This window comes from Delphinapterus leucas, chromosome 2 (assembly GCF_059928025.1).
Source record: "Delphinapterus leucas isolate spDelLeu-1000000601 "Yukka" chromosome 2, BTC_Dleu_Yukka2, whole genome shotgun sequence".
NCBI lineage: Eukaryota > Metazoa > Chordata > Mammalia > Artiodactyla > Monodontidae > Delphinapterus > Delphinapterus leucas.
Genome location: NC_143130.1, coordinates 167689304 through 167716373, shown reverse-complemented (window position 1 = coordinate 167716373; position 27070 = coordinate 167689304). Strand labels below are relative to the sequence as shown.

Genomic DNA, 27070 nt, shown 5'->3' with positions numbered 1-27070 from the left:
AGTCGAGGTATATTTTGTCCGTGTGGCTATACAGTTATTTGAGTGTCATTTGCTGAAAAGACAAAAGTGAATTTATTATAGGAATCTGTATCCTGCTCATTATTTGTCCATCCTTATAAGAATACCACAGTATTTAGATTACTTGTAGCTTTATAATCGGTCTTGAAGTCAGGAAGTGTGAGTCCTCCAACTTCGCTCTTCTTTATCAAGATTTTCTTTGGGTATTATAGCATCTTACCGTTTCCATAAAAATTGTAGAATCAGCCTGTTAATTTCATCAGAAAAAACCTTGTGAGATCTTGATTAGGATTGTGTCAGATCTATTTTAAGGAGAATTGACATCTTAATTCATGAATGAGGTATAGCCCTCAGTTTATTTCAGACTTAGCAAATTTTCATGTAGAGATCTTGTACATCTTTGTAAATTTATTCTAAAGTATTTTGGTTTTTTGATGAAATTGTAAATGAAATATCAAGATCCTATTTTCCAAGTGTTTGCTGTAGTATGTAAAAATGCAAATGATTTTTACAAATTAACTTGGTTCCTGCAACCTTGCTAAATTCACTCATTAGCTGAAGTAGTTGATTCCTTTAGGGTTTTCTTTTATTTATTTATTTATTTATTTATTTATTTTTGGCTGTGTTGGGTCTTCGTTGCTGTGCCTGGGCTTTCTCTGGTTGCGGTGAGCGGGGGCTGCTCTTATGTTGTGGTGTGTGGGCTTCTCATTGAGGTGGCTTCTCTCGTTGTGGAGCACCAGCTCTAGGCGCGCAGGCTTCAGCAGTTGCAGCACTTGGGCTCAGTAGTGGTGGCTCGTGGGCTCTGGAGCACAGGCTCAGTAGTTGTGGCGCACAGGCTTAGTTGCTCCGTAGCATATGGGATCTTCCTGGACCAGGGATTGAACCCGTGTCCTCTGCATTGGGAGGCGGATTCTTAACAACTGTGCCACCAGGGAAGTCCCCCTTTAGGATTTTCTATGTAAATAACGATGGCATCTGAAATAGTGTTTTGCTTCTTCTTTTCTGATGTTTACCTTTTTTTTTCTTGTCATGCTGCAATGGTTAGGACCTCAGTATAATACTGACTAGAAGTGGTGGAAGCAGACATCCTTGTCTTGTTCATGATCCTAGGGGAAAGCCTTTAGTTCTTCCACCATTAACTACAGTGTGGGTTTTTCATAGATACCCTTTATCAGGTTGAGGAAGTTTCCGTTTACTTTTGTTTTTGAGAGTTTTTTTTTTAAACATGAATGAGTGCTGAATTTTATCAAATGCTTTTCCTGCATTTAGTGTAACGATCATATAATTTTCTCCTTTATTCTGTTAATATCTTGAATTTCATTTATTGTTTTCTAATGTCAAGCCAACCTTGCATTTCTGGGATAAATTCCACTTGGGATTTCTACTCATATTTCATTCTTCTAATTCCTTTTGGGTTTACTTTACTTCTTTTTACAACTTCTTACAGTGGATGGTAAGGTCACAAATTTTAGATCTTCTTTTCCAATGTTCGCATTTTTCAGCTACAAATCTCTGTTAGCCCTGGGCTAGCTGCATCCTAAAAATTTTGGTATGCTGTATTTCTACATCATTTTGTTGAATATATTTTCCAATTTTTTCTTCTTTGACCCACAAATTATTTAGCTGTGTTAATTTTTTAAGTCTGTTTTTAAAGACAAATTATAACATTTTCAATGTGGTCAAGTGAAAAAAATGCACATCCTAAAAGTTAAGAATTATGTTGTCAGACTTTCTGAGGACTTCAAGCCCAGGACACAGCTTCTCAGATAGTTCTGAGAGACTGCTCTGAAGAGGGAGGGGAGGAGCCAGGGTATACAGGAGTTTTCCAACAAAAACCAGGTAGCTGGAACACCAAAAGATTACTGGTAAAGAAAACTGGGTATCTCAAGTTAATGAATTTAGCACTTTCCTGGGTATGGGAAGATGCAACATCTGGGCTCAGTGAAATCATTTCTTTGATGTGCACCTGAGCTATCTGGGGCCAGTATCCTGTTCTTTCCCATCCTGAGTGCCCTCAGGGTGCACCACTGGGAGTGGCTGCAGTGGCTTGATGGCTGCCACATCTTTTGTTTACTGATAAGGAAGGCAGTGTTTTTCATTCACAGGTCAGAGGACCATATTTGGTATGTTTCAGTATTCCTAAATTTATTGGGACTTGTTTTATGGTCCAGAATATGGTCTTAGTGAATGTACCATATGCATTTGAAAAGAATATGTATTATGCAGTTGTTGGACGTAGTGTTCTATAAATGCCAAGTACGTCAAGGTTGTTGATAGTGTTTTTCAGATCTTCTGTCTTTAGTGACATTTGTTCTAGTTATCCTAACAATTATTGAGAGTATTAAAATCACCAACTATGATTGTCAAATTGTCTATTTCTCCCTTTAATTATGTCAATTTGTTTCACATACTTTGAAGCCGTTATTTAATATAAGCATTTATGATTATTATATCTTCCTGATGTAGTGACCCTTTTATTTTTATGAAATGTCTGTCTTTATCTCTGGTGATACTCTTTGCCTTGAAGTTTATTTTGTCTGATATTAATCTGGTTACCAGAGGCTTCATTTACTTAACATTTCCATGGTATCTTTTCCATTTACTTTTAACCTATCTCTGTCCTTATATATATTTAAGGTGGATTTATTACGGACAGCATATAGCAGTTCGGTCTTCTTTCTTTCCATTTTTCTGGTCAGTTGTGACAATCTCCACATTTTAATTGATCAGATAAACACTGTCCATCACTTCTGTGATGAGGGAAATATCCCATATCTATGCTGTTCTATAAAGTGGTCCATCGTGGTGCTACCGAGCACTTGAAATGTGACGAGTGCAAGTGAGGAACTGAATTTTTAACTTTATTTGATGTTAACATATTTAAATATCACATGTGGCTAGTGACTGCTGTATATAATTTATGATGGAGAAATTCTGGATTCTGTTCCTCTAAAAACAACAATACTTCTTAATCAGGCAGTAAACTTGGCTGAACTCAACTGCAATATTATCTCTACAGCGGGAAGTATCTCAAATTCTAGTTCAGTTCTTTTAGCCTTAGCCACGCACGGAGGGTTCAGCGGTCAGCCAGTGAGGAGAGTTTACAAACACATCGGGAATCCCCTCTCGCTCTTTCTTCTGTTATTTCCCTCTTCACTCTCAGAGGCTGTGGATGCTCCAAACCCTGTACTCTGGATCTCCAAGCCAAGAAGACTGTAGCTTTCCCACGGGTGGTTTACCTGCCATGCATAAACCTGACCTCAGACTAAAACCTGACCTCAGGCCCAAAGTGGTGAAAAGACAGGAAACTCACCCAGTGGAGTGCTTTTTTTTCCGTCGTTGACTCTCTTCTTTTCTGCCTGCTTTTGGTCGCTTTCAGTGGCTGGTATAAGCTCCACCCCAGAGCGTATAACTTTTATTTGTGAAAGAATTGGTTCAATAGGAGCCATTTGGCGCTGCCAGAAACCGGAAGTTACGTGGTTTCCCCACAACGTTTGATAATGAAATTTTCAAACATACACCAAAGTCGAAAGAATTTTAGAGTCGCAATCTAGATTGTACGATTAAATTTTTCTATACTTTATCATGTATCTACTCGTCCTTTAATACACCTTATTTTAAAGCATTTCAAAATAAACTGCAGACATCAATACACTTGCCCCTAAATACTTCAGTATATATATAACTAGAGTTCAGCTCCTGATTTTTTCTTATGTAGAATTTACATACAATGCACATATCTGAGCTGGTACATTCTTTGAGTTTTTAAAAAGCAGCTATATGGAGCTACAATTCACATTCAATAAAAACGACCAATTTGGTGTATAATGCAAGGGGGTTTGTAAAGTGTAACCAATGCCACCATCATGCTAGGAACATTTCCATCACCCCTAAAAGTTCCCTCATGCATTCAATCCCCTCTTCCCACAGCTGCACTTATTTTTAAGGCCACCCAGCTCTGCTTTGGGCAGGGGCTGGGTGCCACACCAAGAGCAGGAACTAGAGACCCAGGGGAGAGGTCATGCACGGCCAAGTGTGTCCTGGAATGCCAGAGAAGAATGGAATGGAAGGGCAGAACCAGGGCTAGGCTGGGCTCTTCCTAAGTGCTTCCTCCCAGGTTGTTCCTAGAGAGGTAAGTGGCTGAGATCACACAGTTCATTCCTCTCTCTTAAGGAAGATTCTGCCAATCCAAGCACAAGTAAAGGTGCCCATTTCTTGAGGCTGTTGTGGTATCAGAGGTGTTCAGGAAGCAGGACCTCCCTCTGTCTTCAAGAAGGCAACTGTAGGCAGTTCACAGATCTCTTTGCACCTTAGTTTCTTCATTTGTAAAATGGACTTCCTCCCAGGGCCGAAGGGTCAACTCACACGTGGGGTTCACATGAACATGGACTCCCAACCCCACCCTCAGTCCCAACTCAGCCTCCACGAGGACCCCTCTTTCCCAGAGGCAGGAGGCAACATGGATCCGTGCTTTCAGGGCAGGAAGTATGTGGGTCAGCTCTGCAGAGTTGTTCAGGGCGCGTTTGAGAGCCTGCGCCCCCGGACAAAGACTCCCTTGAAAATAGAGCCCCCACCTCTGGAATCCAGAGGCCTACTAGCCACCCTGCTGCATCCAGGACTCTTCAATCTACCCCCAACTGTCAGAAAAACCTGCCTTTAGTAGTGGGTGAAGGAGCAATATTTGTGGCAAGTAGCTAACTTTTCAGAAGGCATGGGTTTTATTTTTTTACACTTGAGTTACCATTCTCTAAATGCCCCAGGGAGACACTGCCAGTTTGGTACTTACCAAGAATCGTTCCAATTTACATTGAGGGAGTTCTTACCAGTGCTTAGGAGCTCCATTTCATTTGATTCTTACTACAATCCCACCAGGCAGGAAGGATAGCTATTAGCCCCACATAACAGGAAAAAATGAAGACTCAGAGGCATCACATGACTTGCCTAAGGTCTCATGGGGGTAGGGAGCAGAGCTGGGGCTAGACACTTGGTAAAACCTCAAGTCATCACCCAGGTGACCATCTGTCTTCATTCAGAGTGGATAAACTAGCAAACCTGGGAAAGAATACATTTTAGATTGTAACCCTGAACCCACTCACACACATTGAAACAAAAATAACCTTACTTGGGGCTTCCCTGGTGGTGCAGTGGTTGAGAGTCCGCCTACCGATGCAGGGGACACGGGTTCGTGCCCCGGTCCGGGAAGATCCCACATGCCGTGCAGCGGCTAGGCCCGTGAGCCATGGCCGCTGAGCCTGCGCGTCCGGAGCCTGTGCTCCGCAACGGGAGAGGGCACAACGGTGAGAGGCCCGCGTACCAAAAAGAAAAAGAAAGAAAGAAAAAAATAATAACCTTACTTTGTGCTACACACAGATAATTTCTACTATCTTTCATTTAAAAGTGCTGGTCATGACACCCTAAATTGATTCATGATTCACTAAAGGGTTGTGACCCGAAGTTTGAAAAATCACTGCTTTAGAACACTCAAGTTACAAGGGTTCACTTATATAACCAGCTTTTTCGAGAAACTTGGATTTTAAAATTTCCTTCTTGGTTTCCTTTTGCTTTTATTATTTATTTATTTATTTATTTATTTTAAAAATGAAGTATAGTTGATTTACAATGTTAATTGCTGCTATACAGCAAAGTGATTCAGTTACACATATATATATTTTTAAAAATATTCTTTTCCATTATGGTTTATCACAGGATAATGAATATAGCTCTCTGTGCTATACAGTAGGACCTTGTTTTTATCCATCCTATATATACTAGCTTACATCTGCTGACCCCAACCTCCCAGTCCATTCCTCCCCCAACCCCCTCCCCCTTGGCAACCACTAGTCTGTTCTCTATGTCCGTGATTCTGTTTCTGTTTCACAGATAGGTTCATTTGTGTCATATTTTAGATTCCACATATAAGTGATATCATATGGTATTTGTCTTTCTCTTTCTCACTGATTTCACTCAGTATGATAATCTCTAGTTGCATCCTTTTACTTTTAAATAAAATCTGCATGCTTGCACACATTATTTAAGAACAAGGCATAAAGAAGGTTCCTCTGGCACAATATTAATACTTCACCTAGAGATACTTCTTGTTCTGGATTGGACCTCAGGCATCTTCCACTTGTCTTTGGTGAACTCTGCACCTGCCCCCTCCTCAGCAGGGGCAGTCTCTGATCTGGAGTGCTTGCATCATGGATGGACACATGACTCAACCTGACCAATCGGATGTGTCAGGGGACTTTGGCCAGTGCAGTTGGGAAAGAAGTATTTTGTTTTCTCTGAAATGACTAGCCAGATATAATATGGGATCCTGGAGCGTGCGGTGGTGGTGAGGGAGTGGGAATTTCAGCCTCCAGGTGGAGAGAGCTTGATTGAGAATGATGTCCAGATTCTGGAAAGCAGAGCTGAGACTTGAAGGTAGACTTGGTTAGACTCGTGTTAAAAGTCTCTTTCATTGCTTAAGCCTAACTAATCTGGTTTCTGTAACTATAAAAGCATCCTGACTAATGTAGTCTTTTGTAAAAATATTAATAAAGTATTATTAAATAACAAATATTTACAGAGGCTTTTAAATTTTAGTAATGTCAATTATCTGAAGAAAATAAAATCAGCATTCAGCTGTCATAATGTTAATTTCTAAAGAACCTATGAACACAGAGCCACCCAGATCACGCACAGTGGCATCATCTGTGTCCTTGGGGCCACAAAGGGACACACACTAGTTCTGTGACCTTGAACCTTACTTTTTCCCTCTTACAAAATGAGGTATAACCTGCCCCACGTGTGATGATGTATATAAAGTTACCTACTATCATAACCCATAATAAATTCCCTACGGATGCAATTTCTCTTTTGCCTTTCCCTTCTGAGAGTCTCTGTGCGTATTAAGAAAACTGGCCATTGCAATGGGGCTCTCCGAAAACCTTGCTACAAAGGGAACAGGAGAAACTGAGCCAAGCGCCTTCGACCGATTAACATTAATCAGACTGCAGTTTCAGTAGAGCTTCTGGTAGACCTAGAAAGAATAAAGTGTAATTTATACACAGCAGTTGGATTCTGCGCTGAGAGACCTGCTTGGAACTCTTGTGTAAAAACTGGGCTACTAATCGTACCCAGACTTGCAATGCTTTGGCCCTGTGACTACTCGTCACCCCTCCTTAAATATATGACGTGCCCTCATTTCAACACATCCCTGCTCCCCACTTCCTGGGCTGCCTCTTGCCCCCCCCCCCAGCATCCTCTACGCCGCCAGTTTTCTGTGCTTTAGATCTACTGAGTCAGTGGAAACGCCAGGTTTCAGAGAACTGAAGAGAACACACTCAACAAGGCAAAGTTTTCAGCCATCGACGTTCTCTCTTGAAAGGAACCGGCTCCACTGCCGGGTTCTGGCTTTAACACTGCAGTGGCTCAGCCCTGCACGCTAAGGCTGCATTTAGTGGCCGATTTTGTGCACTGCCAGCGGGTTCTGTCCCGCCAACCGTGCACTGTTGCAGTGTCTGAAAGTGCACCCGGTTTTGTAGCTACAGCTACAAATCATGTATGGGAGCCCTGCTCCTTGACTGGAGCGCTGGCCACACCTGCTGCCCAGCTCCTCCCAGCAGTCCTGCCTCGGTTCAAATCCCAGCTTTGCCCCTTGCCAGCTGTGTGACTCTCTCTGGACAAATCATCTTAGTTTCCCCATGTGTAACATGGGGATAATACTAATGCCTCCTTGATCAGGTTCTTATGAAGATTCAGTTAGTTAATATGCATGTCACAGAACAGTAGCCGGGACACGGCAAGTACTCAGTACTTGTGGGTCAGTGTTACTCCTCAGGGACCGGCGGACAGAGACGGGGCTCAGAGGTGGTCCCTGCCTCTACGCTGCTCTGTTGGCATCTCCCAGGAGCCCCTTTTCTGGCCTCATCTTTTGTTTCTGCCTGTGAATCCTACTATGTAAGCAACGGCCACTTAAGACATATAACTTACTAGTTGATAGAAATTCAGTAAGAAATTGTACAGTTTTGTTTGCAGTACTTTTGTCCTGCATATTGCTTGAAATAAGTGGGCTACTAAACTTGGCAAACTCGGCAAAGATTTAATCATAATGGGATGTGACCTGTGCATAACACGTGTTAGCACATAATCAAAAGAATTTTAGATTTAATTCCATACAATTGTTAAGCTAATTTATTTCTGCCAGTCACTGAGTTCCTGTACAGACTTCTGTCATTATACTTTATCATTACAATTAGTATCATTCAGGCATCAACACAATTGCTACATTTTACGAATGTAAAAAAAGAATGCCTATCTAACCTTTTTCTTTGACATATTCAGTCAAAAGCAAGTATTCTCAAGGAATTCTTGAGGATGGGGTTAATTAAAGCTCTAACTCTACAGTAACGGGGTGGGGGGGGGAACTCAAAATGTCTTAAGATTTGAATCAAACACTTAGATCACCCAAAAATGGTTTCACAATTGATCAAATGATGTTAGACATTGTTTCTTAGAAAGTGAATTTTTACTCTCATGTGGGAAAAAAAAGTTCCAACAAGGGCTTCCCTGGTGGCGCAGTGGTTGAGAGTCCGCCTGCCGATGCAGGGGACACGGGTTCGTGCCCCGGTCCGGGAGGATCCCACATGCCGCGGAACGGCTGGGCCCGTGAGCCATGGCCGCTGAGCCTGCGCGTCCGGAGCCTGTGCTCTGCAACGGGAGAGGCCACAGCAGTGAGAGGCCCGCGTACCGCAAAAAAAAAAAAAAAAAGTTGCAACAAAATCAAATCTAAGATCCTCATTTTAAGCATACTGAATCTGATGCAGAAACCATATTCATTTGAAAAGTCATGTGGTATTAATAATTTCTATTAAGGACAACTATATAACTTCCACACAAGAAAGCTTCCACACCAGGAAAGTGAGGCTTGGTGCTGCTGCTCACTGTGGGATCTTATGGATGTTATTTAAGAGAAGGCTGGAGAGGAAGTGGAGAACAGGGAACCCTCCTGCACTGCTGGTGGGAATGTAAGTTGATACAGCCACTACGGAGAAGAGTATGGAGGTTCCTTAAAAAACTAAAAACAGAGCTACCATATGGCCCAGCAATCCCACTACTGGGCATATACCCTGAGAAAACCATAATTCAAAAAGAGTCTTGTACCACAATGTTCATTGCAGCACTATTTACAATAGCCAGGACATGGAACCAACCTAAATGTCCATCAGCAGATGAATGGATAAAGAAGTTGTGGTACATATATACAATGGAATATTACTCAGCCATAAAAAGGAATGAAATTGAGTGATTTGTAGTGAGGTGGATGGACCTAGAGTCTGTCATACAGAGCGAAGTAAGTCAAAAGAGAAAAATACCGTATGCTAACGGACGTATATGCAATCTAAAAAAAAGGTACTGATGAACCTAGTGGCAGGGCAGGAATAAAGACTCAGATGTAGAGAACGGACTTGAGGACACAGGGCGGGGGGAAGGGGAAGCTGGGACGAAGTGAGAGAGTAGCTTTGACATATATACACTACCAAATGTAAAATGGATGGCTAGTGGGAAGCAGCCGCATAGCACAGAGAGATCAACTCGATGCTCTGTGATGACCTAGAAGGGTGAGACAGGGAGGGGATACAGGGATATATGTATACATATAGCTGATTCACTTTGTTGCACAGCAGAAGCTAACACAACATTGTAAAACAATTATACTCCAATAAAGATAAAAAAAAATAAGAGAAGGCTGATGTGAGGCTTAAACAAGCACTTAAGTACAGGAGCTGAAACATAGGAAGAAGTCAGGAAACATCAGCTATTACATTATGTAGAAAAATACAGTCTCCAAATCAGTGAACTTCTAAGGCTGATTTTTATCAACTATGGTTAAAACTAGGCCTCCTTTCCCAGGAGTATGAGGATAAAACATAATTTAAAAATCCCATCTCCCTCCCTCCCCCAAGAAGGAAGCTGGTGGCAGATCATTCCTCTCTTTACCAGAGAGTACCAGAGAAGTGAGGGGACATGGAATCCTCCTGCCTAAATGGCAAGTGACTTCCTTTAAGTCACCAAGTGTCAGGGATGACAATTTCCTGCCTCCAAAAATTTGGGGAGGGTCTCTTAAATGCTTAAGCATTTAGAATACTGTTGAAATTCATTGTCCAATATGAAAATCTCATTTAGATTTTTGGCTACATGTCCATCTCTGTAAAAGGATGCTAGGTAAGATTTCAAAAGAACAAGATAAAACTTTTTAAGAAAAAGAGGCAGCGGTTCTTTTTGTCCACATGCAGAGAAACTCCTTACTCAGCAGATGAGTCTCCTGTATCGGGCAGCTTACGAAGAAGAGGGTGGATTCTTTTATACGGAAGTTTGCCCTCAGCAGGTATAAAGTCACTGGATAAGTGTTTCCATGAGATCTGAAAGGACGGAAGGAGGTGGGGAAAAAGGATAAAAAGTGGCACACAGCTATGGCAGACAGAGGGAGGCGAGGGTTTCCCGAGTTGGGGAGAAATAATTGTTGAACCCCAACCTGAGAATAACAGAAGTGGTTTCCTCAAACATTAACAAGTGTTTGGACTTCCCTGGTGGTCCAGTGGCTAAGACTCCAGGCTCCCAATGCAGGGGGCCTGGATTTGATCCCTGATCAGGGAACTAGATCCCGCATGCCGCAATGAAGATCCCCCGTGCCGCAACTAACACCCAGCGCAGCCAAATAACCAAACAAATATTAAAAAAAAATTAACAGGCGTTGATGATGCTTTTTTGTAGCACTTTGGGTAATTTAGCCAGTCACATTAATAAAAGGACCAGATGGGGTTGAACCTCTTGTTTTGCTGAACCTCATGGGATTTAATCAATCCCATGTTGATCACTCTTGAGGCATTACTTTATTTTCCACATGTGCTATCAACCGTGCCCAGAGAGCTCGTGGTACTGACCTGGTACTACGCTGGCCTGGCCTAGCCCTGCCTCGCTGAGCCCATGCTGACCAGGGCAAGGGCCACAGGAGGCAGCTCTCCGGGGTTGGGCCTGCACACCCACTGGGTACATGCCCCTTGACCTTGGACCTCCCCTAACTGTACCTTGATATAGCTAACCAGCCCATTCTACAGAGATTGTCTCAGCTTCCAGAAGGGCACTCTGGGTCCCTGCTGGGTCTAGGGTGCCACTCCAAGTGTGGCTATGGACCAGGCCAGCCTGCGATGAGTACAGAAAGTAGAAGTGAGCATTTAGGAACTTTCTTAGCAATCTGACAGTGCTGTGACATCCAAGCACCTGATCCTGTATCCTATAAAAGTATCTGTCCACAGTGGATTGGGGGAAAATGGTCCATCTCCTCGGATACTGTCCACCACACTGCCCAGGAGCCTGGGCCCCCTGCAAGTACAGAACAGGCTCTGGATGCTGCCGGACCTGGGTTCAAACACTGGTGAGAGCACTTTCGAGAAGTGTGACCTTGGACAAGCACTTCACCTGTCTGAGTCCAGGTTTCCTTGTCAGGAAAATGAGGATAAGCCTAATGACTCGAGGGTGTCCCCTGTACAGCCCCCACTCTGTGCAGGCACTTTCACGTCCTAACTCACCGGACAGTCTCAATGAGCCTCTGCAACGGGAATGATTACTACCCCAGCCCTATCTTACAGGTGAGGGGACCAAGGCACAGAGAAGTGGTGGCAGAACTGGGACTCAAAGCCCGGCAGCCTGACTCCAGCTCTGGGCTCCGACCCACTTTGCAGTCATGTGGATCAGATGAGTCACATACCCGAGTCTGCTATCCTTTGACTGGCTGGGCCCCGAGCAGCCCAGGCTTCCTGGGTCCTGCCCGGAGCTGGCCGACTACTTGCGGCGGTTGTGATGCTCCCCTGCTGCCTGGAGGCTGGCACTCCCCCCATGCCCACCCAGGACGGACCACTGTGCTGGTGGGAATCACAGGTCTTTGATGGCAGTCCCCTAGACACCCAGCTCAGACTCCTGGGCTCCTGCTTTGGGCCGGCCCCACCGCTACTACCAGTCCAGGGCACCTTCCCTGTTGCCTTCCAAGGCACCTGGGCTCATCTGATACAGGGTTTGAATGCCCCTGAAGTAGAAGGCAGGGTGCGAAAAGGATTAAGCCTAACTTTTCTTACCAGTGGAAGAAACTGGTTAAATGAATTCAGTGGCTTTTCACTTTATGTTTTTAAGCAGAATGCAAAACAAAAAACCACCCAGATAGTATCCTTTAGAGAACCCAATATATAAAAGTGGTGAAGGAAGGCTCCTCTGATCAGGGAAGGAGAAGGGAGGAGCACCCATCCCTAACCCACCCCAGCAGCTTTCTGATGTGAACATCCTCGGCCTCTGAGGAACAGTCTGGAAAACTAGTATCTTAAAAAAATCTTTCAAAATTAACATTGGGGCTTCCCTGGTGGCGCAGTGGTTGAGAGTCCGCCTGCCGATGCAGCGGACGTGGGTTCGTGACCTGGTCCGGGAAGATCCCGCACGCCGCGGAGCGGCTGGGCCCATGAGCCATGGCCGCTGGGCCTGCGCGTCCGGAGCCTGTGCTCCGCAACGGGAGAGGCCACAACAGTGAGAGGCCCGCGTACCGCAAAAAATCGAAACAAAAAAACCCCAAACAAAACAAAATTAACACTGAACTCTATTCTAAATTCTACGATGAAGGAGCTGATGACAACCTGGAAATGAGCCTCACGCAGAAGAAAAAACGAGAAGGCTCTAAGTCATCTGAGGAGAGCGCGATCCTGCGTGTGAAGGGCACACAGACACAAAGCAGGAAGATGCTGGTCGCTCTGACCCAGGCAGCTGGGGCCTGGGGGACGTCCTGAACCTTTCTGGGCCTCAGTTCCCTCACTTGTGAATTAAAGGCACCCAATCAGTTTACATTTCAGGGGCTCTTGTGAGTGAAATACTTGTGTGCTTTTTTTATGATCCTGCGAGCTGTCTTTTGTGGACATTTCTGGGGATGGAGGAGACACCATGCACTGTGGAGAATGGGTGAGGGGAGGGCAGGTGGTCCTTGAGTGGGAGGGCAGCCAGCACGGCCGGGGGCAGGGGGGATGAAACGTCGTCTAAAGCTGCAGGGTGACGACAGTCAACACGGCCCATGGCGTCGGGGTAGCCGCACCAGCCGACACACCCCAGACTCCCTCCAGCAACCCCGAGACACACTAAAAAAGCTGAGAGAGGACTGGGTGAGAGGTCACGTTCCTGCTCTGAGAAGTTCTAGCTGAATCCAGAGCACCTCTCCTGACAGAGCACAACTGACACAAGTCAACCTTCAATTCACAAGCGCCGACACCGCCGTGAAAAGTCCTCATCATTAGGAAGATCGTTTTACACCTATGTATTCTTTTAACGTGGTGAAGTTTAATAGCTTTCATTCCAAAGCATAGAAAAGGGAGTTAAGAAAATATATAGTTTTTTAAAGTGAGAGTGTTAACAACGGTCATTAAAAGGATAACCAACATCTGTGTTTGAAATCTCGACTTTTGCAAAGAGTTTTGTAGGGGGGCAGATAAAACATTAAGAAAAGTGAACACCCAGTGCAAACAAGAACATCCAATGTTTGGGGTTCAATGCCTTACATGTCAACTTCACAGTACTTTACTGCTCTCAGGAGGGAACCCACACGTTCCCGTGTGTATCTGGTGCTTTGACATAAGGAATGTTCCAAATCCAGGGCCGATCTGCGGGAAAAAAAATTACATAAGTATAATACTGATTTAAATAGGATTACAGAAAATTCACCCACCTGACAGGATAAAATTACTCATGGGCCAGAGTCTGCAAATCATGAAGAGCCTTTTCTGAATCAAGCCCCGACGAGAGCCCTTATAGGTAAGAGCTTGTAGTAAAGGTTCATGTTAAGACACGGGTGAGTGAACATGGGAGCAGGCTGAAGCCCGGGGTGAATGCTGGCTTGCCACTTACGTTGACAAGTCACTTCACCTCTCTGAGCCTCAGTTTCCTTATGTGTATCTAAGTCGTGGAGCTGTCAGGAGGATTAAATGAAATAAACCCGTGTAGTGCACAAGACACAGTGTTGCACACAGAGAGAATGTAACAGATGAGGGCAGCTCATTTTCTTCTTTTAAGAACCTGGAGAAACCAACAATGGGTACAGTCAAAGGCCATTCTTCTGCTCTCAGCAGCTGGTCATGGTCGCACAGAACCAAGAGGCCCAGCGTCACATCCCTGAAATGGTTTTGTTCTGTAACTTAAGGCTAGTGATTGATAAGGCAGAAAGATCTCTGTATAATGACCGTAGACCCACGTTGAGAAAAGCAACAAGCCTTGGAATGGTACAACGGAAAGGTGACCTAGGCTCAAATCCTGCCTTCATCCTTCTCTGCAGCCTGAGGAAGGCATGTGGATTTTGGCCTCAGGTTCCCTATCTCTGAAATGGGAAGTAATGACATTAGCAACCTCCCAGGATTATTGTGAAGCATGAATGAGAGAACATCTGTGAAAGTTCCTGGCATGTTGTAGGTGCTCAATATGTGTGAACTTTTCTTCCTTTTAACTGATGTTTCACAAATTGAAAAAATTGGAACAAATCTCTTTTACCACACATGGCTACTGCCAGAGTCAAACCATTTCAAAAAGAACCATCATAATATGGGTAGGGTGTAGGGACCTCCCTGGTGGTGCAGTGGTTAACAATCCACCTGTCAATGCAGGGGACACGGGTTCAAGCCCTGGTCCAGGAAGATCCCACATGCCTGCGGAGCAACTAAGCCCGTGCGCCACAACTACTGAGCCTGGGCACCACAACTACTGAAGCCTGAGCACCTAGAGCCCCTGCTCTGAGAAGCCACCGCAATGAGATGCCCAAGCACCACAACGAAGAGTAGCCCCTACTCTCAACAACTAGAGAAAGCCCACGTGCAGCAACGGAGACCCAATGCAGCCAAAAATAAATTATTTAATTAAAAAAATATATGGGTAGGGTATAAATACACTGCAAGGATTAAAAATAACCCCCCATACTATTGTTCTGAGAAATACAGAGAGATGGAAGGGCCGCATGCTTATAGTAAACTGGCCACTTGGCAGGTCAGCTGAGATGGACCATCCCACTGCAGCAGCTGCCCGCCGGCACCGCCCACAGCCCCTGGGGGAGGCTTTCTCCTTTTCTTGAACAGAGGCAGGCGGTACCTTGGAGGCCGACCTGGCAAACAATGGTATCTGTTGCTCCTTCCACCCAGCCTCGCTGTTTGTTTTGAATAATCACAGGGCAAGTGCAAATGGAAGCTCCCAGCAGGAAGTGCAGGAAAAGAATGCCGAAGATGACAACAAGTTATCAGAACCCTGTTCTCTCCCCTTTGGCCTTGAGATGGTTTGAAAGCATGAAACCACACTTTCTGGTAATTAAGTTTCTTAAGAGGTAAGGGACTAGCAGGGCTGGCAACTTGACTCCACGGCTACTCACTGGCCTTAAGAAAGCACCCACTCTCTTCCATTGGAAACACCATCTTCTGTGGCTGGACTTCCCCTTATTTACCTCTTTCCCTGCAAACTGCTCTGTTGGGCAATGTCTGCTCTGCTTAATCCCCCAGGCAGAATACCCCCCCAATCCTTGCTATATGAATAGCCATTAGAGAGATTCTTCACCAGTGCAGATCTGTGATACAGACATTTGCCAGTGAGGCTGTAACTTAAAGACCACCCCTGCATTTACAGTGGACCCTTGAACAACTTGGGGTTGAACAGTGAGTGTCCACTTATATGCGATTTTTTTCAATAAATACACACTACACGATCAGTGGTTGGTTGAATCTGGGGATGTGGAACTGTGGATACGGGTGGCTCACTATGCATCTGTGGATTCTGGGATCCAAGGTGGGTCCTTGACCAATTCCTGGCAGATACCAAGGGATGACTATTCCTTTCCCTTAAATTTAGCCAACGATGACCAAGCGAGGACCTGGAAACCACGCTCCTGGCAAATCCCCCTGAGGCTCTGCTTTATAAATGAGCAAATGTCTGCACCTCCCGGGCAGCGCCTCTCCATGCCAGCTGCAAGGCCTTCCACTACCGTGGGGGAAGGCCACAAAAAGGGCCAAGAGGAAGGCGAAAAGAGGGGGGTTATGATTCTGTTGTGTCTTTTTGCCCATTACTACTGGAAATCAGCCATTACCACTCACTGGCTCAGATGACGGCCTGTTTTAGGCAATCCTCCTAAACTGTCCCGTGAGGGAACAACTTGCCTCACATGATACAGTCACATGTGTATGTGAAATACTTGGTAGTGCTGGTTAGATGCCTGGTACTCCGCTAGCCAAACATGAAGGCCTCTCAAGTTTACGGTCCAGGGGGCAGCAGACAAGCAGGCACGCCCTGCTGCTGGGACGCTGAACCCCACTGTGTCTGTGCTGCAGCTCCCTGACTGGGCTGATGTGGGAATTGCTGGCACGTTTTTCTGGGACCCACCCCTGGAGAGCTCGTTTCAGTAGGTCTGGGCTGGGGCCTGGCAATGTGCACCTCTGTCAAGTTCTAAAGGTGATTTTCACAGAATCTGTTTGGGATCTGAGGTTAAAGGGGATGAAAAACGCCTTTTTTTTTTTTTTTTCTAGAATACGATGAAAGGATTTAAAACAGGAGAGGGAACGATCAGAGGAGCCTGGCAGCAGCGTGGAAGATGGCATCCAGGGGGAGGAGTGCAGAACCAGGGAAATAAAGAGCAGCATAGTCCGGGTGAGAGTCCGGGTGAGGCCTGTGTTAGGGCCACGGTGGGGGAGGACGAAGGACAACCTGGGGGGCATGGTTCCCTCTGTGTGTCCCTGTGGTCAGGGACTGCATGCTACAGTGTGTGATTTACAATGTTAGTGATTTTGCTTTGTAAAAGTTTTCTTTTAAAAACACGGTTCCTGTTGTAAAATGGGTTTGAGTACGTGTAACTTTTCATGGGAGGAGTAATATAAACTCAAGGAGGGCAAGGATTTGTGTCTGTCTTGTTCACTGATCTATTCCAACCACCTAGCTGGTATCTGTGCACAGCAGGTTCTCAATGATATACCTGTGGGGAGAGAGGATAAGCAGCAAGCACGAAGCAGGTACCCCTGTAGCTGAGTCTTTGTTTTATTTGATCAATTTCTTGGTGTCAGGATGTCTGGCGGTCTCTTGTATCCAACTGTGATTTGTTCACATTTGTGTATTTCTCTGCTAAGCTTTTCTTATAGTCTCCTGACTTAAAAAATACTGAAAAAGATCTTATATATGTTGAAGTGGGTTGAAAATCACTTATTCAAACGCAGTGCTTTTTTTTTTTTTTTTTTCCCCCGGCTGCGTTGGGTCTTCGTTGCTGTGTGCGGGCTTTCTCTAGTTGCGCTGAACGGGGGCTACTCTACTTTGCGGTGCACAGGCTTCTCATTGTGGTGGCTTCTCTTGTTGCAGAGCACGGGCTCTAGGCACCCTGGCTTCAGGAGTTGTGGCTCACAGGCTCTGGAGTGCAGGCTCAGTAGTTGTGGCGCACGGGCTTAGCTGCTCCGCAGCATGTGGGATCTTCCCGGACCAGGGCTCGAACCCGAGTCCTCTGCACTGGCAGGTGGATTCTTAACCACTGCACCAACAGGAAAGTCCCAAATACAGTGCTTTTGAAATGTTCTTAACCACTCAACTTTTCCAAGCACTGGTCAGATGCCCCTTTTTTTTTTTTTTTTTAACATTTATTTATTTTTGGCTGTGTTGGGTCTTCGTTGCTGTGCCCGGGCTTTCTCTAGTTGTAGTGAGTGGGGGCTACTCTTTGTTGCGGAGCGCGGGCTTCTCACTGCAGTGGCTTCTCTTGTTGCAGAGCACGGGCTCTAGGCATGCGGGCTTCAGTAGTTATGGCTTGCGGGCTCTAGAGCACAGGCTCAGTAGTTGTGGCGCATGGGCTTAGTTGCTCCGCGGCATGTGGGATCTTCCCGGACCAGGGAATTGAACCTGTGTCCCCTTCATTGGCAGGCGGATTCTTAACCACTGCACCACCAGGAAAGCCCAAGATGCCTTTTTTAAGGCGCACATGACTCCCCCAAATGTTGGCTTTACAGGAAATGGTGATATCTGAATCCCTGGCATTATTCTACATGCTAGTAAAGCAGTGTGGAAGGTAAAATAGTACTGATAAAAAAAACTAAAATGTTCCAGTCTCTCTCGCATATGTCTTTCAAAGGAAATGCGTAAAAAATAGAAAACTCACTTAAACAATGGAAAACTTCTGCTTGCTGGTCAAATAAAAGGATTACCATTTTTATTACACGGTCTAAGACACTACCTAGTTGTAAACTTTTAAGTTCTTGGGAATGCTTTTTCTAGTGGAACTGAGGGAACCTCAGGATATTTTTAAGGCTCCTCTACCTCTTCCATTCTTGCTTTTACAGTCCTTTGGAGATTAGGATTAAAGGGAGGGGGTGAAATTCCAGCCAAGGTTCCTGGCTGCGGGTGGGAGGTACAATGCCTGAGGCCAGACTGCAGGAGGCTAAGCCTAAATAAGGCTGTCACAGTTAGTCCTTCCCACCTCCAACCTGTTTATTCAGGAGCACTCAGGTTGGGGGTAGGGGTGAGGGACATGAAGAGCAGAGAAAGGGAGAGAAGGCAGAGGTGCAGCGCAAAGCCAGAAGCGGGGAAGGTCACTCACTGGGTCATGTCCTGGGTTAGGGACTGTCCTGCACAAGCCTCAGGCTCTTCTGAATGTCAGCTCATCAGGAGGAGGGGGAGGGATGGCCATCAATCCACTGTTATAACTGAACTGGACATTTTAAATAACAGAAACAATGGCTAACAGAAATCAGCTAACTCTGAGCTGGACGCTGGGTTAGATGCTTTCTAGACCATATCTCGGTCACTCTTCAACACTGAGCTATGCACTCTCATGTTCTCATTTTGCAAACAGAGACACTAAGGTCTAGAGAATACAAACCACTGCCCAAGGTCACTTAATAAGTTGTCAGGCTGGCACATAAACACGGCCTGGATCTAAAGCATCTGTGGGTTGGAGGGTGGGGAGGAGTGGTCACGGATTTCTTGAAATTCTGGTAAAACCTCTTGCTAGTGAAAAGTGAATGTGTGTGAACTTACAACACATTTAGAGGACTTGACACATTTAGAGGACTCAGAAAACTGCACACGGCTTGGAAGGAAGGGAACAAGAATACTTTCCAAAACAGCATCCACACGACTGATCAGAGAGAGATGAAGTCACCTGGGCGAGGCAGGATGAACTCTGCCAGGTGTGCCAATACAATCTGAGAAGTGGGTCCATCAGAAGGGCAGGTTTGGCTCACCACGAAAGCCAAAAGGGCGAGTGAGGGTGGGGAGGTAGCTAGGACCCAACCAACATCGCTCAGGGAAGGAAGGGACCCACTGGGGCAAGGCTGACTCCGTTAGGGAATCCGAGAGTTTGGAATATTAATGGGGTGGCATCATCAAAATTTACCAATCAAAAACCAAATTTTCCCTGTTCACATTCAGCCTTCACTCAAAAACCGCAGATTATAATCTGGCTACCTGTGTAGGCCTCTACCGTCCAGGGGAAAATACGCCAGCCACAGTGATAAAAGAATCTGCCATTTTAAATTAATAAGCTTGTCCCGATTACGCATCTCCTCCGGGGTGAGCTTGGTAAAGTGTGAACTCACCCCAAAGACATTTTCTGGGGCTGAGCAGAGCAGCCCTGCGGCCGGCGGGGCTGGGTCAGAGCTGGGATGAGGTGGTGCCCGCATCCCAGCCAGCCTTCCTCCCAAGAGCGCTGGGAACCTGGACCAATACTCCACTGGCTTTCTCTTGTGAAAAATACCTGGTCACTGCCCTTGAAGTCCTCACCTAGCGCAGCAGTTCTCAGAGTGTGTGGCCTGGGGACCGACTTTTTAAGGGGGTTGGGGAGGGAGAAATACCTGTAAAGTCAAAATTACTGTCAACATAACATTAAGCCATTATTTGTCACTTTCACGTGAGTGTACAGACGCTACACGACCTGTGTGATAACACAACAGAGCAGCTGTGAGAATCCGGCTGTTAACCCAGATAATAAAGGGGTCTGCAAAAAGGTAAACAATGCCATCTTCCAAACTAAATTGTTTTGGGGAATAGTCATTTTATATATTTTTAAATATACAAATGGGTTTATTAGTATCTTTAAATAAGTTAATAAATATTTTAAAATTTATTGGTTTTAATTGCTGATATGATACATATCAATAGCTATAAAAGCCCACGTAAACAAAAGCCCTTTGTGGTCCTCAGTAATAAAATGTAGAGGGGTTCTGAGACCAACCAGTTTGAGAACTGCGGCTCCGGTGGCCACACACAGGGCAGCAAGGGAGACTCTGCAAAAACCTGCGCTTCCATGGCCACCCACGAGCCAGGCTCCCAGGGAGAGCCCAACCCAATGGCTTTTCCTGGGCTCTGTTTGTTTCTGCTCTGGTACACACACCCAAGGTTTTCTTTCACCAGTGTCTCACCTTTACTTCCATACAGTTCTGGAGGCAGGTCATATGGCACAGGAAAGGAGGCTGTTGGCTCCTGGCTCCCTGAGAAGAATTTCTGTTTCACTCTGAAACTGTCCAGGCCCTGCAGACACAGAGAATCTATAATTGCATCTCATTTTCTGGAAAAAGATAGCAAGAAGCAATTATATTTTTATGATACTCACAACAAAATTCAGAGCTATTTTTGTTATTTCAGCGCTATTTTTGATATTCAGTGGGTCAAATATATTTACAACACTCCCCCCAAATATTCTTTCCTAAAAATAAGAGAGGTCCAAATGTCAGAAAATAAATTATAGCAAAGTTTGCAGAAGTCTAATAAAGGATACAAAGACATAAGAGAAAAACAATTTTGGATGTTACAGCCCATTTCTACTAACCTCTGTGTACAGCAGCAAGGACTGTGTAGAAGACACTGTGTAAAAATACCTCTGAATACTTTCGATATTGCTATCTGTAGTAATGGGCTGTTCACTCTGGTGAAGAATGAAAGTTGCTTTCATGTATCATGAAAGTGTCCAATACGATGGGATAGGAATATAAAAGTGAGAACTCTTCAAGACCCGTCAAAATGGAAGGTTTATCCCAAGAACTCGAGAATAGGCTACTATTAACTCTGGATCTGAATCAGGGTGCAACTATAGGTGCCACACCCAGGCCGATGTACACACTGCACTGCCTCCTCACACAGGGCCTGCCCGGTAGTGGGGGTGCCTACTACGTCGGCTTTTGCCCTCCCCAGGCCTCCACGCATCGATCATCTCCTGGCCCCCTTCCCGGATGATCCTGGCATTCTGTTTTTGCCTCATTCCTCTGGCCGCCCATCCACGCATAGATCCACCCTTCTCATCCTAAATACCCACATATCAAACAGTGCTAACGTCTATGAACCCACATAAAGAGCTACAACTACAGTTCTTCGGAAGATGAGGTAAGTGTCAGGGCTGTGTGGACCTGGGCATTGGGCAACCTGAGTTAAGTCTCTGTGCTGGTATTTACGGGCTGTGTGAATGGCTCACATTTGCATTCATTCATCCCACACATTATTTCTTGAGTCCCTCTTTTGTGTCAGGCATGAGTGCCGGGCACTGAGTGTACAGGAGTCAGAACAATTATCACGATCCCTGTTCTCATGGCATGTACAGTCTAGTAGGGAGACATTAAACAAACGCATTTATAGAAGTAAAATAAACAACTATAATTTTTGATAAGCGCTATGAGAAAAACAGAGGAGTCCTAGAAGAGAGAATAGTAGGCCTGTTTTAGATTTGGGGGCGAGGGGGTGCTCAGCGGAAGCCTCCCTAAAAAAGTGACATTTTAATTAAGCTCTGAAAAGTGAATAGTGTTTTGTCAGTTGAGAGTGGAAATAATAACGTTCCAGGGACTTCCCTGGTGGTCCAGTGGGTAAGACTCCGCACTCCCAATTCAGGGGACCCGGGTTTGATCCCTGGTCTGGGAACTAGATCCCAGAGTTTGCATGCTGCAACTAAGAAGTCCACATGCTGCAACGAAGATCCCACATGCTGCAATGAAGACCTGGTGCAGCCAAATTAAAAAAAAAAAAAAAAAAGTTCCAGGAGGAGGGAACAGCATCTGCAATGGCCCAGAGGTGGCAAAGAGCTTGCATGTGCTAGGAACTAAAAAAGATGGTCGGTGGGACACTTGGCCACTTATTCACTAGGCCTCAATTTCCTCATTTGTAAAACTGGAACAATAACTTTCTGGATGTTACCATATTAACGTTTCTTACTTCAACACCTAGCATAAGTCTTGGTGCATAGTTGGTCAAGCAATTTTGAGCTGCAAAAATGGGATTAAAGTACCTTCCCTGCTTACTTTATAGGCGTCTGCATAGAAGCAAATGGAACAAGATGCACAAAAGTGCTTTGTGCCAGTGAAGACCTACAGGAAGGTAGGGGTGACAGCACCAACCAAGGTGGTGGCTAGTAACTCCGTGAAAAGCAACACGTGACAGACGCCGGGCACAAACTCTAGGCAGACAGGGAAGAAATGACCTCTTGCCAGTGGCAGGTTAAGAAAAGGGTCTGTAGAAAATATTTTTGCTGGGCCTTGAAAAATTGATGTAATTTTGATAGAGAGCTGGCAGGGAAGAGCATCAGAGGGAGACGGGCATGACCAAAGGCGGAGCTGGAAAAGCACAGAGCTGGCATTTCAGGGGGACAGCGAGTGAAGCAATGCCCAGGAGGAGAGCCTGGGACACGGGAGAAGAAATGCAGAGACAGGCTGCAGAGGGTTTTGAAGGAAGCGGCTTTGGACATCTGAGGCTTCTACCTGTTTATCTGGGCCCAACTCCTGGCCACAGTGACTCAGGATGGGAAGCGGCCTGAGTCAGAGGTGCTAGAGGAGAGTTCACCTTTCTCTGGGGAGCTCACCTGGCAAGGCGCGAGCCCTCAGCTGCTGGGGGCGCCTCACGTCCTTCAAACAGAACTGGGTGTTAGAAGAACTGAACATTGATGACATGTCCCACGCCCCTGGATTTAGCCCTGCCTGAAGCAAGTTGGAGCTGGTTATCCTTCACTTACAACCCAGGGTGTCACAGGACCCCATTTAGAGTGTGGCCTTTACTGTGATATATGGTGAGGAGTTGCAGGGTTTTTGGTTTTTTTTAATTTTTAATTTATTTTTGGCTGTGTTGGGTCTTCCTTGCTGCGCGCAGGCTTTCTCTAGTTGTGGCGAGCAGGGGCTGCTCTTTGTTGCAGTGCACGGGCTTCTCACTGCAGTGGCCTCTCCTGTTGTGGAGCACGGGCTCTAGGCGCGCGGGCTCAGTTCTTGTGGCACGTGGGCCTAGTTGCTCGGCGGCATGTGGGATCTTCCCGGACCAGGGCTTGAACCCATGTCCCCTACACTGGCAGGCGGGTTCTCAACCACTGTGCCGCCAGGGAAGTCCCGAGGTGCAGGGTTTTGAACAGAGAAGTTCCAGTGTAAAGGTGGAATGGCACAGACGGGAGAATGCATTGGACTGGGAATTGCTAGAGCCCGAAGACCAAGAGCTATTACAACAGGAATGTGAGATGGATTAGAGATGGTAATGGGGATCCAAGTATCATCACAACAAAAGCTGAGATAAAAGTGAGGTAAATTTGGATGAGAAACAGAAAGACAGAAATGGATCTGAAAGAGGCTGAGGGAAAACGCAGTAAAAATCAGAGCCAAAAAAAAAAAAAAAAAAAAAAAGAAAGTGGGGGACTTCCCTGGTGGTCCAGTGGTTAAGACTCCACACTTCCACTGCAGGGGGCATGGGTTCGATCTCTGCTCAGGGAACTAAGATCTTGTATGCTGCATGGAGTGGCCAAAAAAAAAAAAAAAGAATTCGTGCCTGGGCAGATGGGATCGGATGGGATGACTGGGTATGGATGGGCGAGTGGCAGCAGTGGAATGCCAGGACGTGGCTCTATTCGCTGAGTCAGAGAACATGAGAGGTTACAAAGAAACACCACCTGAAACAATGTTGCCCAGCTGTGGCCTCCTGGGAAACGCTGAGAGCCCTGAACCCATGCGCTGGGCCCAGGGCAGGCTGTCAGAGGTGGTGCGGGGAGCACGAGGGGGAGTTAACGTGGCAGCTCTTGTCAATTGTATTAGTTCTTCCAGCCAGAGCCATCTTTGGCAACAGAGGGACAATAAAATAGTTTAACCAGAATGGAGAAAAGAGAAAGTAAAGACTTGAAGACTGAAAGTTCTTGGGGATTTAGTGGCAGCATTTTTGATTCCGATTGTAGGAAAGAGAGCCCGCCATCTGGGGAGCAAATGAACCTGGGGCTGAGCAGGGCCTGAGCTGGCTCTCAGCCCTGGGACAAGGGCAGGGATGCTCAGGGTACCTTCCTCTGGAGGAAGGAGTTCAGGACATCGATCCATGATTCTGAGATGGTCTGTGCATTATTCCCAGAGGTAGGAGGCGTTCTAGACACAAAGTGCTGGGCAGCCTAGTCGGCGCCTGACAAAGTATGTACTCAGTAAACACCAAAATGCACCAAGTTCAAAGAGAGAAAATTTCTGTCTCCCTGAAATACAGATGCCTGAGGGTTTGGAATACAGCTGCTGGTCTTTGAAATCATTAGATGATCTTTCCTATATTGAGATTTTTCTGAACCTAAATGCATTAGTCTAATCTAAAAGTTAAATACACTTAAATTAAAGGGACAACTCAAAAAGCATAATACAACTGATAAATTGATGTTAGACATTAAAAGAATCAAGTCTTCAATTAAACATTTATTAAGCACCTACTATGTAGCAACAACAGCCAAGTGCTGGGTACACAGTCAAATGTACCTTGACATTAACCCCCAAAGCCCTTGCAAGTGTTCCTAATCACAGGGAAAGCTACTGACTCTCCATGCTCTATGGCAAGTTAGGTTAATTTCGTAATGATGTGTTTATTGATTCATTCATTTAAAAGCAGCAGAAAAAAATGGGAAAAAATCAATACTCGGTTACCAGGGACTTATCAGCTTCCAGATCAATCCCCGAAGTTTCAAATGGCATCTTAATTATGAATAGGAAGTGCTGGTTCTCCGCCCACTGCAGTTTGTAGGCCACACAGCGTGTCCCTTCACACGGCCATTGGTTCCTGAGTGACAGGCCTGTATGACGGCTGCGGGAAAGGGGAGCTGCCGGGTTTCTTCTGGCCGACCACCCCTGCAGCGTTTGAGACTGTGCCGTTCTGGGCACAAAACCTGACCGTTTGCAACGCTGGCCTCAAGCCAGCATTCAGGAGCACAGAGATCAGGATGGCCCACTGGTGAAGGACAGAAGCAGCAATCCTGGCTGCTGCTAACTCAGAAACGTGGGCGTTTCAGACATGCAGTTCTGCCTAAGGGCCACAAAGGTGGGCTGACCTCAAGAAACTGGATTTTGGATGCTGTCCAGTCAGAAGAACGACTACAAAACTGGGTGCTAAGTAACTCTTTGGCAAATGTGTAACTAAAGGTATAAAAAGGAATCACACTGGGCTTCATTTCACAACAAACTGCCTTACTGTCAGTAACTCTTTGAAGATTATGGCCAATGCCGAAAATTTTAAGACACTAAATGAATATATAGGGATTGGCATTTGTAGTTGAGGCAAGAGACTTCTGTGAGTGAGAGCGAACGTGAGCCTGTGTGTACGTTTTAGTTTGCACAGAACAGCTACAGGTGAGCTATCCCACGCTGCAAGTTGCTCACGACGAGATTCGTGAGCACACTTAAGCACCTACTGCACCCGACGCCCCTTGGACTAAATCCACGTTGCCTCTGCAGCCACTGTTTTGCACACGTGTTCTCCTCACAGAAAGGGGAGAGGGTACTCTGGGAACCTCAAGGGAGCAACACCGACAGACTTCACTAAGAGCCTCCCGTGTGCCAGGCCTCCGTGAGAGCAGCTCCCAGCCCACTCAAGGAGACACACGAGTCATCGATGACAACACAGGGGACACAGGAAAAGCCCCGGTTCTTGAGGGCTGTGGGGCACAAAGGAGGGACCCCTGGAGCAGAGATGTGAGAGGCCGGTGGGGTTAGGGGCCTCAGGGGGTCGTTCCTGCTACGGATTAAGGCTGCTGAGAAGGGTGGTATGGTGGCTCATTCTACATGTCAACGTGACTGGGCCATGGGATACCCAGGTAACCGGTAAACATCACTCTGGGCATCGCTGAGGGTGTTTCTGCATGGGGTTAATATTTGAATCAGTGGACTGGGTAAAGATGATCCCCGCCAACGATGCACCACCCAGCCAGTAGGGGGACTGAGTGGAACAAAAAGGCCGAGGAAGGGCTGCTTGGCTGGGACATCTGTCTTCTCCTAAACTCAGACTGGGACGGAAAGCACGGGGTCCTGGTCCTCAGGCCTTCAGACTCGGGCTGGCCCACACCACCAGCCCTCCTGGTCTCCAGCTCACAGGCGGCAGAGCTTGGGACTCCTTGCACTCCAAAATCGTGTGGGCCGATTCCTCACAGTAAGTCTCTTTCTATGTGGATCTATATATCCTATTGGTTCTGTTTCTCCAGAGAAGGCTAAGAGGCCTGGTCCAGAATGAGAGGCAGTCGCTCTGTGTGGCTGGAACACGAAAGGCCAGGATCGAGAGGGAAGAGGTCAGACCCGAGTAGTCAGGAGTCAGGCCGCAAAGGGAAAAGCAGGCCATGCTAAGGAGTCATAGGATTTGGAGCAGGTGGGAGACATGACCAGATTCATGGTCTGTAGACGTTCTGGCAGCAGTGGGCTGAGCAGCTTGGAGGTGGCCTGGGAAGTGGGCCGGGAGGCAGGTGTGGCCGCGGCGGCAGCAGGGATGGCCAGAAGTGACAGGTTTACAGGGTGCGTTAGGAATTGGGGATGACAAGCCTAGGTGATTAAACATGTGGGGGGAGAACAAGGAGTGGGGGATGACTTCCTACACCCTGAGTTGGGACAGTGGGTGAAGGCAAAGAGTGATTCATTCAGAATCAGAATTTTGTAACAGTGTGGTGTAGGTGATTAAGATATGATTTTGACGGCATCTGTAAGGCCCTTCTCCTCAAGCACCCCGCATCATATAAAGTACACTAAATCCTAAGGGGAGGTAAGTTTTACAGATTCAAATTCTCTGAAAATTGGCCTGATGAGACCACTAA

The 27070-nt window shown here is 46.1% G+C and overlaps 1 protein-coding gene across 3 annotated transcripts in view; it reads right to left on the bottom strand.

Annotated features, from left to right (window-relative positions):
* Positions 1-224: 224 nt before the first annotated feature.
* Positions 225-27070, bottom strand: part of TDP1 (tyrosyl-DNA phosphodiesterase 1) — a 96125-nt gene continuing 69279 nt past the window's right edge. For 2 of the 3 annotated variants that reach the window (XM_022576300.2, XM_022576299.2), the window contains 2 exons: positions 20442-20550; positions 225-13688 (listed from right to left, as the gene is read on the bottom strand). In XM_022576300.2, coding sequence (XP_022432008.1) covers positions 13615-13688; positions 20442-20550 — 183 coding nt within the window. In that variant the 3' untranslated portion in view covers positions 225-13614. The remainder of the gene's footprint in view (positions 13689-20441; positions 20551-27070) is intronic. The other variant, XM_089908104.1, reaches the window with a different exon arrangement.